At 39.4% G+C, this 19,270-nt stretch overlaps 1 protein-coding gene across 1 annotated transcript in view; it reads left to right on the top strand.

The window, feature by feature from the left end:
- CHRDL1 (chordin like 1) overlaps window positions 1–19,270 on the top strand; it is a 31,501-nt gene that overhangs the window by 6,616 nt on the left and 5,615 nt on the right. Inside the window, exons 4-7 of the mRNA XM_062502961.1 lie at window positions 13,051–13,196; window positions 13,955–14,048; window positions 16,101–16,168; window positions 16,877–17,051. Of these exons, the coding sequence (XP_062358945.1) occupies window positions 13,051–13,196; window positions 13,955–14,048; window positions 16,101–16,168; window positions 16,877–17,051 (483 nt within the window). The remainder of the gene's footprint in view (window positions 1–13,050; window positions 13,197–13,954; window positions 14,049–16,100; window positions 16,169–16,876; window positions 17,052–19,270) is intronic.

Raw genomic sequence — 19,270 nt, 5'->3', positions numbered from 1 at the left:
CTTTTCCCTAAACATCTGTCTTAGTGGCACCCCACATTTCCATTTATAAAAGAGCATTCATGCAGCATCATAGAAGGGGGTTTTATTTGACTTTCTCCAGGGAGTTTAGTTGTCTGAGGAAAACAACTGCTCCCTGAGCAAAACCTGTCAGTCAGGAGGCAGTAAGTGCACAATGGCAGAGTGCACAAGAAGGTTGCTGTTCAGGTGGGATGGATGTGTTCACTGACCTACTGGATAGTAAATGGTACCCACACGTCAATTTTGGGTTGGATTCATCTGCCCTGACAATTATATACACTCTCTATCAGATACGTGTCTCAATATCTGATCTAGGTATCTAGAATCCTTTTTTTGACCAGTGACAAGGTAGAACCATTTTGAGCTTATAACTCATCTGATGTTGTGATGCTGCTTTTGTGTCTTAGGATGAGATTGAGGCCATTCAACTTTGAATCCAACTCTTTGGAGTTGGAACATCCAGCTGATGATTTATCTCTATAATGGTCTATATGTAACAAAGAAAATTTCTAAGGCAAAATGGTTTCTTTGGCCAACTAGAACTTAGTAAAATAGCAAAGTGCTGGGAACACAAACCCTTCTTTTGTTTCCAGATCAAAAGAAGGACTGGTGTGCTGCTGTACCCAAAATCTAGTCTGTTTTTTCCAGCTAATCTAAGCTTCAGCTGGAAAAACAATCATCTAGATACCCATTACAGCTGTTGGAAACATGAGGGTGATTCATCCTGTCACCCAGAATGAGAAGACTTTTTTCCGTGGAGATGCCTGTCACTCTCCACTGATTATTGAAGGAACACAGGAAAACTGGATGCTTACTTTTTTGAAAGTTTTAGTTAAATCACAGAAGTCCTACTCAATAATTGACGTTTGCAGTCAGGAACTTTTTGTATTATTTTTTTAGTATCTCTGTATCTTATTTACTATAGAAACATAAATGTTTCTAGATTGATCGGTTTTGCTTCAAGTGCTCCTTGTCAATGAACTATTTTGGCTTTCTTATGTTCACGAGCTTGTGAATGTCACGATACCTATGAAGATTTTACAACATTCTACAATGATCTAGTAAGGAAGAGTAAGGCCCCATGTAAACTCTCATATCCATTTTATCAAGTTTCTTCCTATTCATAGCCTTCAGCTAGAATTTTGTACTCTATGTTTAAACTGATAAATATGGAATATTATTGGAATGAGCCTTTCCTGAATTGTGATCTATTATCTTCTCTTAGATGCTCCTAAAGTCTATTTGTAATCAATCTGCTGCAAATGATGGGCCATTACACTGCTCATTAAGAATGTGAGTCCCACTAGGGTCTGTTTTCCCCCTAAATGAATCTGTAACAATATTAGGCAAAAGAGAACCAGGACTCTCCTGTGATTTCAGGGGTTATTTGCATTCTGCTTTCTGCAGTGATTATGTGCATCATATTTGGTGCTCTATCTTCAGTGGTAATTGTTCATGCCTGATCTGAATAGGTATTTCAAGCATTCTTGCAGGTCTTATGGCAACTTTCCATTCCTATGTATCTGGCATACAATGTCTTTTGTGCAACATTCCATGATATGCAGGAAATTGACTTCTCTGGTTTACCTGTTTGGGTTTTTTTTAATGGAACATGTGAGAGCTCTGGCCATTTGCCATCCATGTGACTTACTCTCATTGTATATCACATATGTTTCCCCTCCATTTCTCAAGCTGCATTACAGAGATGAGTGCTGCTAGTGAGAGTGACCTTGGGCTCTTCTCTTGCCTCTCTGCAGGCCTTGTAGAGTGTAACTGTGCAAATCACTGTCTCCTTATTTAATGAAGCAGAGGTAATGCCAGGAAGCAGCATCTTTCACTGGACATTGAACTTTTTAGCTACTTAAGTGAAGGAGCTGTTGAAAGGATTCCTTTGAGAAACATTGGCACTGCTGTGTCCCTGGAATTAATGTCTTCTGCATCCATAGTGACACTGAACTCACTGACACAAAGAAATGCAGTGTTTGTATCCTGTCTCCCTGGCACCAGACATCATGAATCTTAAGTAGTTTTCAGACATATGTTATGAAGCATCTTCTACTTCCATCAGTGGTTTACCAGCTTCTACCACAGATTCCCTGCTAACCTTTCTTTTTTTAAACCTATTCTTTGTAGCTTTGGCAAAATCCAGACCTTGTTTCTTATACAGATCTATATATTCCTTCCTTTTGCAGCTCTGAAAAGTATTTTACCATCTGAACTGTATTCTTCTTAGCATCACACATATGTAACAAAAAACCTAGGGTCACATGAATTGGGACTCCTTTTACGCACTAGTGAGATCCAAAGGACATCACATGCTTCTGGGTTTAATCTCCTTCCTTCCACCTCAGCATGCTCTAGGCATCATCATAGGAGAGGTGATTTGTGACTTGATAGTCAAGGAGATAATTCACCATCATTCTTAGATCTGGATCAGCTCTTGACCTAGAGTGGACCACAGAGCTTCTGCCTCCTGTCATGAAAATAAACTTCATGTATGTGTTCTTCAAGCATTTAGCTGTGGCTGTCTTTTATGGCACTTCTATGGACAATGCCTTTATAGCTGGAACATTCATTGTAGATTGTATCATTTCTACTTTCAACAATTATGAATCAAAGTATTTTAGAGTCTAGTTAAAGATCAAGTATGTAAACCTGAGAAAAGTTTACATCAGAAGCAAAACTTCGCAATTGCAGGATTTAGAAAGGGTTTCCACATTGCTCTTGATGGTTTGATTTCTCAGCAGATAAGGCTCCATGCTGATGTATGAATCAGCCCATTTGGCACCAATGTTTTCTAAGCTTGCTGCCCCAACTAAACACACTGCCTTCCAAGAACATTCGTTATTAGTAATATGTTTAAGTTTAAGCTCCTTTGATACTATTGTATATCAAATTCAATCCACTTTCCTGATGTACTTTTGTTCCTCTTTAGATACAGAAATGCCAGGTGGCACCTATGTACCTAGCTGGTCTGAGGTGTACCAGATGAGGTATCTCACAAGAGTGGGCTGAGAACATCACCTAGAAATAAGTGTGGTTCTGTCTGCATGGTAGACTGCAGCATAACCCAGTAATACCTGAATCCTTGAACTAACTATTTTAGATCCTGGGACAGCACAGAACTCACTGTACTGCAAAACTTGTAGAAGAAGCAGGAAAAATGTGACTGCCATGAGCTCAATGCTACCTTCACTCAGTAACTGAGCTAGTCTAGGTGACACCCTGCACTCTGCAATGTAGGTAAGGACTCAGCATTACAAGGTGCAGGGCACGTGCAGCACCTGTTGACCGGACAGACATTTTATAATACAGAACATATGTGTAGTATAACACATTTTGCACTGAATTACAACCAAAATCTTCAACCCTGGCTGTTGGAATGCTCTGGTGGAGTGATTTTTCTGTTGAAGAATGAACATACATTAAACCATTTGGTGAAGAGGCTTTGGGTTCTACCCAGCTCACACACCAGAGCTCCCAGGCTCTCAGTTCTAGTCTTCTTACCCTTCCATTCATGAGCATTTTTGGGATGGAGGAAGGGATACTGTGCCCAGCTCTCCCATTCTCTATGCAACTCTTGCTACCACCTATCCTTCTCATATCAGCAAGTGAGAATCCTAACAATGGGAAGTTGTCAGATAGTGGAAATTAATTATTTATTTGGAAATAAATTTGGTTTAGAAATATAATGGTATAGGCATTCCAGGGAGATGTATAACGTTTTCCTATTGATGTGTGCTTAGATAATTTGATTTTGTTTGTGATTTGCCTTTGTCACTACCTTAACAAGAAAAGTTTGCTATCACAGCCATATTGAGGTTATTGCTTGTTTCCATTCTGCTTTTTTGACCATTTTTTTTAAATCTATCTGTATATCAGCATCCAAAATGTATTTGAAAAAACATAAATCATCCCACATGGATGACAGAACTTCACTTCTTTGGTCTGACATGATAGGGTAGGATAAGCTCCTCAGAATTTTTCCAAGATAACTTCCAAGACCTTCAAAGAGACTTCAGAGACTTCAGAATGAACCAAAAGCTTCATTTAATTTGTTTCCTCGGCTGGAGAAAAATTGGTGGATTCATATAATGTTTTAACTTGAGAACAGGAATTAAACTAGAGCAACCTAGAAAGTGTTTTATGAGCCCTTCAGAGTTGCTGGGCAATTGATGGACAATTTTTTATGCAACTATAAAAGAAAACACAGGAAATTAAGCTATAGAAAATATATTAAAATAATGTGAAGAACTTGACTTTAGTCCTAGAAAGCTAAAATACAAGTAACAGCCTTTTGAATGTTTAAATGGAAACTACATCTTTGCCTTGAATTTGGATGGAAGTTCATAGTGTCTAGATAAGGTGCTACTAGTTCCTTCAAGCAATGAATTTCATACACTTTCTACCATCTGACTGTGTTAAAGACTAGCTGTGGTGATTAACTCTGAATTATCCTGGAGTTTTTAGAGCTTAACTTGGTCCTTAAAATTATTTTGATGTTAAGCATTTTGTGGCTTAATATCATTGACACCTGCACCTCCAAGAGGCACATATGGATTTTATTTAGAGCTTGTATTTGCAGTCTTTGGAGAGTGCACGACTTTTCCATCCACGTTTATTGTCAGCCCCTGCCACTGCTTTAAAGACAATATCATTGCACAGCTTTGATTGTTTTTTAAAGGAACCTTTACATGTCATTTTAATTTGTAATATTACAAATTTACAAAACAGATTCATAATAATTTGAGTTGTGATGCATGACTGAGGGAAAAGGCTAAATGCACATGGACTGAGGCTTGATCCACTTTCTACTGTAGTCAATCAACAGATTTCTATTAACTTTGATATTTTTTGGACTCAGTCTTCTATGAGAACAGATGCAGTTACTGACTATGATATAGCCCTTCTCTCCAGAAATACTAAGGAATATGGTAGAAATATAAGACAGAAGATGAAAGGGGAAGCTGCCTTTTTGCTATGCCACACAGAGCAGGTGTTTGGGCCAGGTTCTGAATCTAGCTCAATGGACTTCATATCAGACCTTGAGGTGACACATTCATGTAGAGTGGAAAAAAAAAGTGGAGGGAAGAAATTAAGCAAAATAATTTTTAGTAGGAAAGAAATCCATTTGGTCTCATATGCTGTGGTACCACTCCTCAAGGACCTCCAGCCACAAAGTTTGCTTAAAATAATCCTAGGTGACCCCTAAAAGCTAACCCTGCTTTTTAACTGAAATAGTGTAACATGTTTTCTCTGTCTGAAGTTCCTGTATTTTCATGAGATGATCAATCAGGACTTAGTTCTGGTGATGAAGTAGCTCTAGAATATGTGTGTTTTACCCTACTTGATGTGACAACAGTAAAAACTTTTTTACCACTGTAAAAAACGTCTCCTTTCAGCAGCTGGTTGTTTTGACCTTGAAACAGTCAATTTGTAATTGCAGTTTATTCCCCCATGTGCTGCTGGCTCTCTGGGCTCAGTTTAGATATCCAGCCCTGAAGCTGTACTAGGAGCAAGTCTGGAGTAAGGAGAACTGAGTTAGAGGTGCTGACAGGTTTCCTATCTTTCTGAGGCAAAGGTATGCAAGAGGCTTTTACAGATACTGAGGTAAGTTTGGTAGACAGGAAAATTTCTGGAAAAAACAGAGCATGTTTTATCCCAGGTCACCATGCCACTTGTGCTCCACAATGTTCCTCGCTGCCTGTAAAACAGATATTCCTTATCTGCTCTCCTTTCTTTAGCACCTCTGCATCTGGCCCCTCTCACCAAGTAGCCCCAGCATAGCACCTCATACCCAAGTGACCAAAATATGGTCAGGGAACATTTCCTGCACTGAAGGTCTTTTTGGGGATGTGAACCACAGTGGCAGAAAGTGGAAATCCATATTTCCACCTATCTGCTTCTTTGCACTGGCCTTTCTGGTACAAATGGGTTAGCAGACATACATTAATTGGATGCCTGAGTACAAAGCAAACATACTGTTGTTACTGTACCTTAATTTGACTGGAACTGCAGGAAAATAGGCAAGTGCTCTGTGTTATATAAAGTACTACTCTTTCTGCATGAACTGCACTGCATAGACACAGAAGAATATTATTTATGTGATCTTTTTTCTATATACACATGAGGATCTTTTTTTAAAGAATATTTTAAAAATACAGTTTGGTTTGCACACATAGCATCAAGGTTAGTTCAATCAACAGAGTTTTTCTAGATTTATTCAACATAACTATGATCAAAATCTCACTGTCATTCTCCTAGAATTAATCTTTTGCAGTGGAGCATGAAGCCTGTTTTGTGAGCCTTTAACACCACTATGAAAACCACTAAGAGACTTAGCATGTAAAAAAATATCCCTATATCTTTCTTTGTGTACATTACCCTACAGAATAGTTTGTTTCTAGGGAAAAGACCTGAACCCCATGAAAGAGGAGAACTAATTATATTTTTTTTTTAACAAAGAGGCCTGGGGGTATGTGCAGGTCCTACACGAGCAGAGTTTTCCAAAAAGCAGATGTCAGGTAATGAAAGTACTGCCCACTTGTGTTGGGCAGTGTGTGTCCCTGAGCTGATTCATGTTTCAAAGAATTTTCAATAAGCAAAATAGGAAGAAGTTGATACTTTGATACTTGAGTCCTGTTCCCCTCTGGCATTAGAAATGCTTGTGGTCTGCACATTTCCAAGAATTGTGTTTTATTTCATAATTGTTCTTCACGTGTGGCTTCTGAATGGGTAACCTATAATTCTTAGGCAAATTTTAAGTTACAAGAAAAGAAATGCAGCCTTACATGATGCTTTTACAACTTGAGGTGTACAGAAAGCAGCATGTGACATCATTGGTCAGCTGGTGTTCAACAACAGTTTCCTGCACAAGGATATAGCCCAGAGAACTCTAGAGTCCCTGATGCAACTAAACTGACACTTTCAGTTGAGTGCATTGAGTAGCAAAATTGACTGGGAACACGAGGAAATGTGCAGAAGAGATGTCGGTGCAAACAGTTGTCCCAGAGTTACAGCAGAATCCAATTGCTTCTCTAGTGAATATAGTTCCAAAACAATCCTCAGTCTCTTGGTCTGTACATGCTTATGCTCTGTGTTGATTCAGAAAACATGTTTCATAAAATCCTCTCTGGATTCAATTTCGTAATCTATCATCTGTCTGCTTTAAAAAAACCAGATTATCTGCAAAACAGTTCCCAGTATGGTAAGTTTCTTAAGGCATTAGACCTTGTGATTAATTTCATATTGTTTAGCACTTGATTGTTTTTGTAAGAGTGGTTAATAAAATAGACAAACTGTAAAACCCAAGCCAGACTGGGCACCCAGCCTTTCTGCTGGACACTAAAAGCATATCTTTTTCATTAAATGACAAGAGGTGATTCTGAATGTTACAGTTTAAAAATAGTTTCTAAGCCAGCAAGCCAAGAGTCTGTAGAATTTTTTAAAAATGTTCTTTGCCAGATGTTCTGATACTAAAATAAGCAACAGTGAGACTGTTAAGTACTAACACGAATGGACAGAATATTGTACGAGAAAGGTGAGGTGCATAGAGGTGCAATAAAATCCCACAGACCCTTCCTGAGATGCTGTGCAAGGTCCCAGCAGACCCTGCTGAGGGTTATGAGTAGCATGAGTTTTGTTTGTGCCTTCACTGGCCAATGTGTGCAGTGTCCATTTCAGGAGAACACTCACTTCAACCTGCTACTGACTGCAGGTCAGTACAGCTAAGCACAATGACTATCAGAAAGCAAAAATGTCTCATCTCCAATGGCAAGGACCGCCCAAAAGCAGCTGATCTTTTTGTTTTCAGATGTCACGTCATAAAACACTTCATTGATCATCATGCCATGACTGTACTGATCCTGAGGTGGCTTTTCCAGTTTGTTAGGTATTGTCCTAAATTGTTAATTAGTAATTATACCTGTACCTCTTGTCTTTATCCAGAAGGATCCAGGTTCAGCACTTAATTGATTGTAGTAAGGTCTGTAGTAAGGCCGTTCCTCAAATAAGACATTCCAATTTCCCAGAAGGTTAGATTGCTCATGGTTGTTACTGCTTTTGACTCTCTGCACATAAATATTTTTGCCCAAGTTAACAGTGTTTCAATCATCAGGAACTGCCCATGGAATTTGTCTAAGCTGTTCAAGGGATTAGTAGCAAATAAGTGATGCTCTTCTGCTTCATATCCAAGTAAGGGTAAAGCATCTCAGGACCAAGTTTTTATAACAATCCAGGAAGGAATAGAATTGTAAACATAAAAACTGAAAGACGGTGTTTCCAAAACTGACTGTGATCCATGTGATACAGAATCTGTTTCTCCCAGAAGACTGAAAAGTTGGGTATGTGTACATTTTTTGACTCCTCCCTCAAACCTTGGCCCTAGGACACCTCAACTCATGGGCAGAACATCAGGAGCCCAGACAGGCTTCTATGAAATAAATATGTGATTGGAGCAGATTCCACTGAACCAGAAAATTTCCATAAAATTTCTGTGGTTTATGAAATTCATTATCTAACACTGTTTTGTCAGACTGTCAGGAAAGCATTGGTGCTGCAGTTCACACTGAGGTAGCATCCCTTCATGGCAAACTTTGCCATACTGTTTCTTCACATGCTCTGTCAAATGAACCACAATACATGAAATCTGTGGACTATACCTGTATGCACTTCTAGTTCATAGTTGACTTTCGCATCAGGTTGTACTACAGGTCTTAGTTGATATAAATCCGGTTTGTATAGATCAGCAGTTCTCACAAGTACAAGCATCAATCTCAAAAAACCAGCATTCTAGCACATACGTTGGCTGAATCCTGAAGGAAACATTTCTATTGGCTTCACTGAGCCTGGAATTTACCTTGTGTGCATGGGACATCAGTGAAAGGTAGACATGGGACATCAGTCCAGGTAGACAAAAGAAGCTGGACAGAATCCCATGTTTGGAAGAGAGGAATGTTTGGGTATAAGGATTCAGGCATAGCGACCATAATCTCCAGTTGCTTTTAGAAAAATACTTGTTTCAAAGCTAATCCATTTTTGATACAGCTGTATTCTGTTGCGTGTTTGTAAAATCTGAAGGATTTCTTTAGCCAGGTTTAACCTCTAAAGTTACTTACAGGATAAACTGAAATCCATATCAGGTCATGTGAAGCACAGGTTGTTCATCTTGGCTCCTGACATTAGCTAATGCTAATGTTGGTGATAAATCACTGCTATCCATATTGGAGACTCATGGTCTTATCTTGATCATGCTAAAATAGTAGGCAAATATAAGCATGGCCTCTCAACTTCTATACAGAAGGCTGAGCCCTTACAGAATAAATGCCAACCACAGAAACAGATATATTTCCTTTTCAACTGATGCTATAGCATCTTTATCCTTTACATTGCATGTTGCTTCCACTGACGTGCTAAGAATGCCAGAAACAAACCTCAGATTGAACCCAGTTAATTAAAAGGATTCACATTGATGGTTTGCCTGGTACTTTACAGAGGCAGCTAATTAAAGCAATATTAGTCAGCACCATTAAAATGCCAGATAAAGCTTTGGGAACAGTCCTGATTAGGAAGCAAGGTTTAGAAACAGAGCTTTGAGCAATGCAGTATATTTGCAGTTAATTAATCTGATTCTAACCTGTCTTTTCTAAGGCACAGAATAATGTATGCTGATACCAGTACTCATGACAACATTTTTCAAAGCTCAAACATGGCACTTAATAAAATAATCCACAGTGACTCTAATTTCACATCCTACAGGAGAATATGATACCATGGGGGAGTCCGAACTCCTTTCATTAGCCATGACTTAAAAACCATTAGAAAAGAAACCAAGTCTGAGTTGAAGAAAGTTACACAACAGCAAAATTAGACAGAGAGAAAAACTGCACCAGACAGAAATTATATTTGTATGCAGAAAATAAACAAATCTTCTTGCAGCTCCAGGCAAATGTTGTTTTTGGAAAGGATCAGTTGTGCTTTCCAGTATGCCATCTCCAATATATGACTGTATATGTTTTTTTGCAATAACAAGTAATGTGGTCCTGATCTGAAAACTTCTATAAGACCTGACTGTGCAATAGTGAAATATGTCCAGTCACTTAATGTGCAGCATAGGACTTAAATCATGGTCTTATATCCTGTAATTGAAACTGACTTTCCTTACAATTATTTAATCAAATAAGACTTTAACTCCCTGAAAGGAGATTGTAGCGAGGTCGGAGTCATTCTCATCTCCCAAGTAGCAAGTGACAGGATGAGAGGAAATGGCCTCAAGTTGCACCAGGGCAGGTTTACATTACATATGTTTAGAATGTTTTGACAGACAGGGTTGTGAAGCACTGGAACAGACTGCCTAGGGAAGTGGTGGCATCCTCATCCCTGGAAGTGTTCAAAAAATATATGGATATGGTACTTGAGGACATGGTTTAGTGGTGAACATGGTGGTGGTACTAAGTTGACAGTCGGACTTGACAATCCTAATGGTTCTTTCCAGCCTAAATGATCCTGTGATTCTCTGGTTTAAAATAACCATAGAATTTCATCCCAAATTCCAGACAGACAGATGTACATGTGTTTTGGACTGCATGTAATGATTTAGCTGTCACAGGCTGAACTCTGTGATCGATTAAAAGAAACTTAAATGAAAACAACTGCCTAGTGCAATTCTCTCTGCCATCACTTTCCAAGCAATAAGAGTTTCGACCTCCTCCTTCCTTATTTAGAAGCCACAGTTTAAGGGCATTTGGTGACTTCCTACAGAATTGGTGTGGCATATGCCACAAGGTAAATCTAAAGTAAAATTTACTGTCTACATCCAGCACTCTGAAGAGTCATGGTGAGTCATTCAGGTATTAGTCTTTGCAAGTGTCAGACCACAAGCCACACTGCTTTTGGACAGGCATCCCCCATGGGCACAGTAATGTCCTGTAGAGGTTGTGTAAAAAGGGCCTTGTCTCCAGTCAAGGACTGTCTGTGTTATCCTTTCATTTCTCCTTCCATTTTAATTTCTTTCCAGTCTTCTGCTCTTCCAGTTGCCCAAGGGCAAGGAGATAACTAAAGGTTTGTCAGTCTTTCCTCCTGCTTTCCATGAGATGACTCTCAGAAAACCCAAGAAGGAGATTTAAGTTTTGGGAAGCATCACAGTCCTGAAAAGTGCCTCTTTATCCATGTTTTCCAATATTTGTGCCTAAATAGTAGCTGAATTTGTCAATTAAATCTTATTGCTGATGACTTTTGAAGGATGTCTTAATTAGAGCATACATCTTGCCATTCCAGACTGTGCATTACTAGCAAATCATACAGCAAGGGCTGAAAGCAATGCATTTCTGTGCCAAACACAGGTGCTGTCAGGGCTCCGTGCTCCTTATAAGATTTTGGAAAGGTATCATTCTGCACTCTTGTTTGCATTGAAATAATGGTGTATCCAGTGCCTCAGTTGTGGAAGTGCAAATACCAAGCATGTCAGGCAATGAAATATCAGGCAAGGAACCCTAACTAGCTGACTTCTGCCAGTCTCCTACAGAACAGACTTTACTGACCCTATACACCCTCAAATATTGCAGTACAGGTATGTTCCACAGACAGATTTGACATTTACCATTTAAAGTATTAATATTTGTTGGACCAATGTAATTAATATATGCTTTTATGGAGAACTAAATGACAGGGTTTAATGCCAGTGCGTACCAGCAGGAAACTGCTTTTTCACTTGAGCTCACAGCTAAAAAATGTACATCCTGCAGTGTCATGGTTTCACAAAAAAACATCTCCAGGTTTACCTGATGGCTAATGAAAGGGACTATAGGAAAACATGAATTTCAGACCAGGTTTCTTTCATGTGAAAGCCCAAACCCACTGATTGAAATTTCAGCTGCATTCCTAGAAATCTGCTGTGATTTGGGCTCCAGAGAATAAACACTCCACTATTACTTCCACAGAGCCCTTGTTTGAAATGTCTTTTCCCATGCTGAGATGCTAAATTCATGTGAATATAAATATGTTAGTGCCAGGTTCACTGCCCAACCAGCTTCAAGTAACTTACATTGCATGGGTAAACTGTACTTCCTTTGCATAGTTTATCAACTGCTAATAGCTAAACAATCTATGGGATGTTTTAGCATAAGGTATGTATAGTTTTATGTCTTAAAAAAAAATTTAACCCATGTGGAACAGAACTCAACGTGATACCAAGCTGAAGCAGGAGGTTTCAGTGTTGAATTGACAGTGCCATATTGTGCACTTTGTCATATGCACTGAATTCTGCAAGCAAAGTTCCCTCATTTGCACATCTGACATTAAAATGCATGTCAAAGAATCAGCTTTTGGTTAGCTTTTGGCATCTGCCTTTGACAAGTTTTGCCCATTCTGAAAACAGCAGCAATGGATCATGAAGGCCACTAGGAACAAACACTTACTTAGTACATGGCTCTCCTTTGGCAGTCCCATTGTCATTATTGCTGCTCCTTCACCAAAAGGTTTGTGCCTGTGGATGGCAGGGAAACATCCATGCCCCTTGGCAGAACTTGCTAACCTGCAATTATGTTCTCTCTGGGCTATAATACTCGAAATTATGTTTTAAAAGAAAAATATCAGTACCCAGTATAAGAAGGGGGAAGCCCTGCTAGAACAGTGCTATTGATAGTGGGATTGTGAGTGTATGCAGCACCTAATGCCTTTTACATTAAAGCATGAAAGAGCCCCATAACAAGCAGACACATAACCACACCCCTCTGTCCTAATACCAAATGCTGCAGCACAAGGGAAAACACTGCAGCCTGAGACAGGCCATTAGTGCTGGCATTGCAGTTGGTCAACAGCATCCTAGGATTAACTGGGACAGTCAGCTCAAAGTGTGATTTACCAAGGTTCAGCATGATAGTACCATATCACTTGTACTTTGCAGTATGACAAAACTTGTCCTTCCATAACAAAAAGAAATATGAGAGAGAAGGTAAGTTTTTCATCCCCTGCATTTATGGCATTGTGAATTATGAAGAACATTTGCATGAAACGTTCCTTTCCCCTTGCTTCCAGAAGACTCCCTTTTCTCAGCAAGCAGCAAAATCACCGGGAAATCCTGTGAATACAATGGCACCACCTACCACCATGGCGAAATGTTTGTGGCTGAGGGGCTTTTCCAAAACAGGCAAGCAAACCAGTGTGCCCAGTGCAGCTGCTCAGTAAGTAATATGATTTGACAGATCCCTGCTCTGTCTATGCTCCAGTTCTCCTTTCTAGAAGATGTGACACTGAAATACAAGCACTGCACAGCAAAAGCTGGGAATTGAGAATTAATGCTGAAACTCATGAGAGTGCTCAGAGCTAGTGTGCAGTACCTGGTAAATAAATGCCAGATGATCTCTTAAACACAGTGCACAATGCATACCCTGCATCTGTTGTGTTTGAGCTTACAGTGCAGAGAGAGCAGGTATAATACTGCTGCTTGGAATAGATAGAATAGTTCCCTTCAGCCTAACTGGAAAATATAGCACTAAACCAATGACTGATTTCATTTAGACTGAGCTGATAAATAAAGAGCCCCAAGGCTGGGAGGGGGCAACTTTGAACTGGCAGTGGGCCTCAGAGCCATTCCTGAGATGTCACAATTCAAATCCAGTATATTTGAGCAGTAATCCAGTGACTCTTCAGAGCCAGTGTCTGAACCAAAACAGCCCTCTCAATCCAGTCAGCTCTTCAGTATCAACTATTGGCAGCTCTCTACTTCCTCTCAAAAAATATTCTATTCTATTAATATTCTTCTTAATGAACTAAGAATTTCACAGGCCAGGTACTGAACAGACTGCTCTAATCTAATATTCTGCTTTTGTATAGAGTGGCATTTCTGTAAACAGATTTAAGAATGTCCATAAAAAAATGAATATACAGTACCACACAATCGAAGACTCCTTCTACATTCCCTTTTGTGTTTTACTGGCAGGAAGGAAATGTGTACTGTGGATTGAAGACTTGTCCCAAATTAACTTGCTCTTTCCCAGTTTCTGTTCCGGAGTCCTGCTGTCCAGTTTGCAGAGGTACGTTCAAGCACAGCCACAGAAGGACAAGCTCTGAATTTACTCCTTCCCCTTTCAGAGCCTTATCTGTGCACCAGCACTGTCACTCAGGACACTGTCTGCAAGTTTCCCATGTAATTACAATCCAATGCATGTTGGGAAATTATCCTGCGAGTGCCAGCAAGGTAACATTGCTACCTTTGTTTTCCTAAATTGAAACATGGTGAGAATGCTCTGATGATAATGTTGCAACTCCCTAATGAGGTAAATAAAGGCTTCAAATGATATATTGAAATAGCTGCCATTACTCTGCGTAGAGAAGCTTTGTAATAAAAGATGAGCTTTTTTCTGACTAGTTACCAGACCTACTCAAAATGTGCAAGACACAAGAATTTTGATTCAGAGGCAAGGGCAATTACTCCAGTTTAAATTAGCTGTCAGACAATGGTCAGGTGACTTCAGTATTTTACTAGCAATTGTATTTTCAATCTTGTACACACAGGACACTTGATTCCAGGGGCTTTCCTAGCCTCTCTGAATGTCTAAACCTAACTGTCTATCTAAAAGCCCAAAATGTCTGAGAGTTTCTAAATGTATTTTATCTCACTAATAATATTATGGCACTTGAATCACCATTTCCAGGGTATCTAAGCATCTATGGCCTGTTCTCAAAGATGCAGATAAGCATCTAAAGGCACCTGTGCTTTTCGGAAGTGACACTTGTAATATCCGTGATGCTGGGATGCTTTGAAAAATTCTCCTGCTTGCAACTTTGTGCTGCTGTGTTCTTTTGATACTCTGCTCCTTTGAACTCAGTACTATTGCATGGTAAAAATAAGTATTATCTAGTTGGTTGTACAATTTTCCCTATGGTGCGAGAGTTGTATAACACCAACCAGGATAGTCACACAGCCCCTGACCTGAGGAGTTGACTTGAGTGCACAAACTGAACCAAAAGCTCTGAGCAGTGGAGGGCTGAGCCAGCAAGAAGGTACTTGAGAGTGCATCAGTGCTAATAAAGCAGCAGGATGCAGAGAGAGCCCTGCACACTTTGAAGGAATGAGGTCCTGCACTGAAGTTGTGTAGTCCTGTCAGTGCAGCAGGCTGACAAAGCTGCTTACTCTGGGGACCATGCACTGGTAATTAACTTATGTATGGCACCAAGGAGGACCTGAGCTCCTCCTGATTCAGGAGGGCAGTGCTCTGTGCTGCATGAACACGTCACCTCAGACAGAACAAGGATGAGGATCTCTCTGTAGTGCTCCTTTGCAGAGAGATTGTTCCTCATTCTTTGCTGCTTTGTCATGTTACTCCATAGTATCTTTACAAGTCTTGAAAGTTTTTGCCAGGTAAACTGCTTGTGAAGCCACCTGAACTCAAGCAAAACGATCGTTCTGTTCCCAGGAAGAAATACAGTGGTATATACATTGACAGTTAATTAAAGTAAATCCTTGTTAATTGTCCGATGTCAATTACCAGGTAGTAATTTGGGCTGTATCTGAAACCAGCCCCTTTCAGTTACAAAAATCAATCTGATTTTCCAAGTACAAAGCTATGCAGTAAACCAGCCTTACACTGGAGAAATCAGTCACTTCAGACACAGTCACTAATGAGAAACCGGTTCATTAGCATTCCCATATGAGAGGTGAGATTATATCAGATTATGCACTAGAGGTGACCCACTGTCTGCAGTGATCCAAGGCTTTTTTAATGTATCCCCCTGCTCTTATTTAAAAATATTAAAATTAACATTTATGTCATAATCTACCTTGTCCTTTTCAATGTGGCAGAAGCTCTTTTATCTCTCCTCTGGGTTTTCTACGAAATGCAAACCTAAAAAAAATATTTGCAAAGATCTAGCACAGCTCATGGGGAGAAAACTGTGAGTTCAGTTTCTGCTCTCTGCATGGCCAAGTGTATTACTATCAAAATTTGCTGATTTTCATATTCATGCCTCTGCTACTGACTAGACCCTAATACAGTTGTAAAGCCAGGTGAGACTTTTCCCCTCTGTATCACCCAAGGTGTTGCACAGTTAATCCTCTAATGGACACTGTTCTGCTTTGTGTACAGGAGATGGAGAATTATCATGGGAACATTCTGATGGAGATATATTTCGGCAGCCAGCCAACAGGGAAGCTGTAAGTGGTACCTACAGTTTAAAGACATACTTTCTTGCTGTGCAGTGCATGGCAGTTCACTGGGGGAAAAGAGAAAAGGATAATAATGGGTCTGAATACCTACTGCCTCATTCTAGGTTCTGTGAATCTAGCCCAAAATAGGTTTCTTTCACTCAACCTGAATTCATGAATAATGTTGAATTAGAGCAGGAGCTCCTGAAGTCTCTGGAGTTGGTTCTTTCTGTATATGCTCTGTAAGAATAAAATCTGACAAATTTGTTTGCTATGAGGATTGCTTTTAAATAATAATTGCAAATACTTGCTTCCCAGTTCACATACATACATAGATATTTACTATAATGCTTCACTGTCTTAGGTGGTAAAAGTATCCACTGACAACTTACTGTTGAAGAGATTATTTTTGTAAGAGCATTTGGAGAGAATCTAAAGGGTTTTTAAGCATTAGGTGCACTACCTATATACATGAACCAGCAGATCTTTGGATGAGTGGGAAGAATCATGTCTATAAAACAAGGTCTGTAATAGGAAACCTTCACATTCATGGGCATTTTGGAAAATGATTCTCTGAAAAGAAGCAGTGTTTTTCTCTAGAAAACATGCTATGCACTACTACAGCCACTTTTAGTCCAGCAGTACTCATTCCCTACTCATAGCCCTTGTTCACTGGAATGAGACATACCCTCCTGCTCTCTTTCTGTCTCCAAACAGAGACACTCATCCCATCGCTCCCATTACGACCTGTCACCCAGCTCTGCCAGGCAGGTAGTGAACATTCCACGATTTCCCAATGCCAGGAGTAACCGTGGAGTCCTTCCGGATCCCCAGCAGGCCTCAGGAACAATAGTACAAATCGTCATCAACAACAAGCATAAGCACGGACGAGGTAAAGACAAACACTTCTTACAGTATTGCTCTGGGTCAGGAATCAGCTCAAAAAGGCATCTCAAAATATACAGCAGAATCTTGAAAATTCTCACTGGTATTGAGAAATCCAATGCAAATCAGGGAGGCAAAAGCAACAAATTATTTGGAATATTAAATTCCTTCTTGACTGAGATAAATTCTGCCTACACATATAGTACAATAATGCATTTCACTCTGCAAAAGCAGTGTTGCTCTCTGGAGTTACTTTGTGGGATTGTGTTCCATAATTCTGAGAGATCATGTGGTGGCTGCCAGGGAAGTGAGTGCTTTGTGCCACAAAGGACACCACAATGCCTTTAGATTCACTAACTTGTTCACACAGTGACTTGTCCTGGAGGAAATTTTTTGTGGTTACTCTCCTTACACTCTCTCCTATTTTGTAACTTTTATAACTGTAAACAGCTTATATTTCAACTGCCCCGCAAATCTCAGACCATAAAGCTTTGCCACAGTATCAGGAGGTTTTCTCCCTCTGAGACTTAGCAAATTATTCTCATGAAAGACAGTTTCACGTCTTCCCCCACCTTAAACAAGTTTCCTGAGACAGTGGGATACAAGGGATGATCTTCCTCCCCCATGACTAACACAGGAGGCAGAGTAGATAATCAGCCTGTACTGGATCCCTGATCTGTAGAGAGGCAAATTTAACCAATGTATTGAATCTCACTCTCTGAATTCTTTAGTGCCTTCTGCTAATAGAATATAGGACATGCTACATTTTGGGGACAGCCGAATTTTAAGCCCATGTGGCAAACCATATTCAAGTCATATTCCTCATGCACTACAGGAAGGACAAAAGTAAAGGGAAAATACCAGTTCACCAGTTAGTGGGACAGCAGGTTTTGTACAGTAAAAAGGGTGGGATGCTCAGTTCCCACCAGGCATGTACCTCAGTGAACAGAGGTCTGCCGGAATGGGCCTAGGAAGCTATAAAGAAATAGCTGTAAAAACACATGCTCAGAAGAGCATCTGTCCACAAATACCAGTCAGCATACACTTAGAAACTACCCACTAAGAGTTAAAATCCCTTGTATTAGGGCCAACTAATCTTTTAAGGTATTAACTAACAGAAGGAATGTTGACTATAGGATCTTTATTATCCACCTGAACAAGCATGAAAAAGCTTTCAGATCATGCCAGTGTTTTATGGTGAATGTAGGAGCAGGAATCTCCACACAGTGCAATGTCTTTGACATGTAATTCACACATGAAGACATCATCAAAGCAGTTTCTAACTGACTTGTTTCAGCAAATAAAGGGCATACAGATGAACAGCATATTTCTGAATGCAGTATAACTTCAGACACTCACTGCCTGGAGAGTGTCTGAGAGATCCCCATGATAGAAATAGGAATGCTGACCATGTGTTTTCTTTTGTTCCTGTGCAATTAGCAAGTGTTTTATTAATTAATGCACATGTCCCTTGAGACACATTCAGCAAGTTAAAGACATAACAATTCTCCTGGCATGAAAATACTATGTGGATGTGTGGATGTAGATTTATCATTCTGAGCATGAAAAGCACTAAAAACAGAGTAACTAGAAGTTATTTGCCAATATTTGGCTTCTACTAGAGGTTTCATCTGCTACCTCAGAGTATTTAGTTAATGTTCTGTGTCAAATAACCCTTAAAAGACAGAGAGTATGTATCTATCCAATGTATTTTCCCTTCCCCTGTCAGGGAGAATTCAGGAAGTATTTATGTCCTTAAAGGATCTGGAGAACTCTGACCAGGGGAAAAGAAGTCCATGTAAGCATACAAATTAGCAATAATATGCTATTTAAGCATGTAAGAAGCCTGCTGAGCAGCTGAGTACTTATCAGTTTTTTAATTTATGTTTTTTTCTCCCATGTTGTTATTATATAGATAAAAATTCCATTTTGTTTGAGATACAAAACCGTTTCCTGCCTCTAAAAAAATCCCATGTTTTAAAAAAAGAGTTAAAAAGTAGCAAATTATAAACGAAATGATAGCATAAGCTCAGGAAAGATAAAAGCACTCCCCATAAATCTCAGTAACTCACTAAAGTAGAAACCAGTTGGTTACATCTGTAACCAGTTAGATATAAATTTCAGATTACAGATGAAAATTAAATTACGTTTGAAAGTTATAGGCAAAATAGGAAAATATTTTACAAATAAAAAAGTTAATAAAAATGATGGCATATTAGAAGAATT

This window comes from Cinclus cinclus, chromosome 15 (assembly GCF_963662255.1).
Source record: "Cinclus cinclus chromosome 15, bCinCin1.1, whole genome shotgun sequence".
Lineage (NCBI taxonomy): Eukaryota > Metazoa > Chordata > Aves > Passeriformes > Cinclidae > Cinclus > Cinclus cinclus.
Note: the sequence above shows the minus strand (reverse complement) of the source record. Positions and strands in the feature narration are given on the sequence as shown.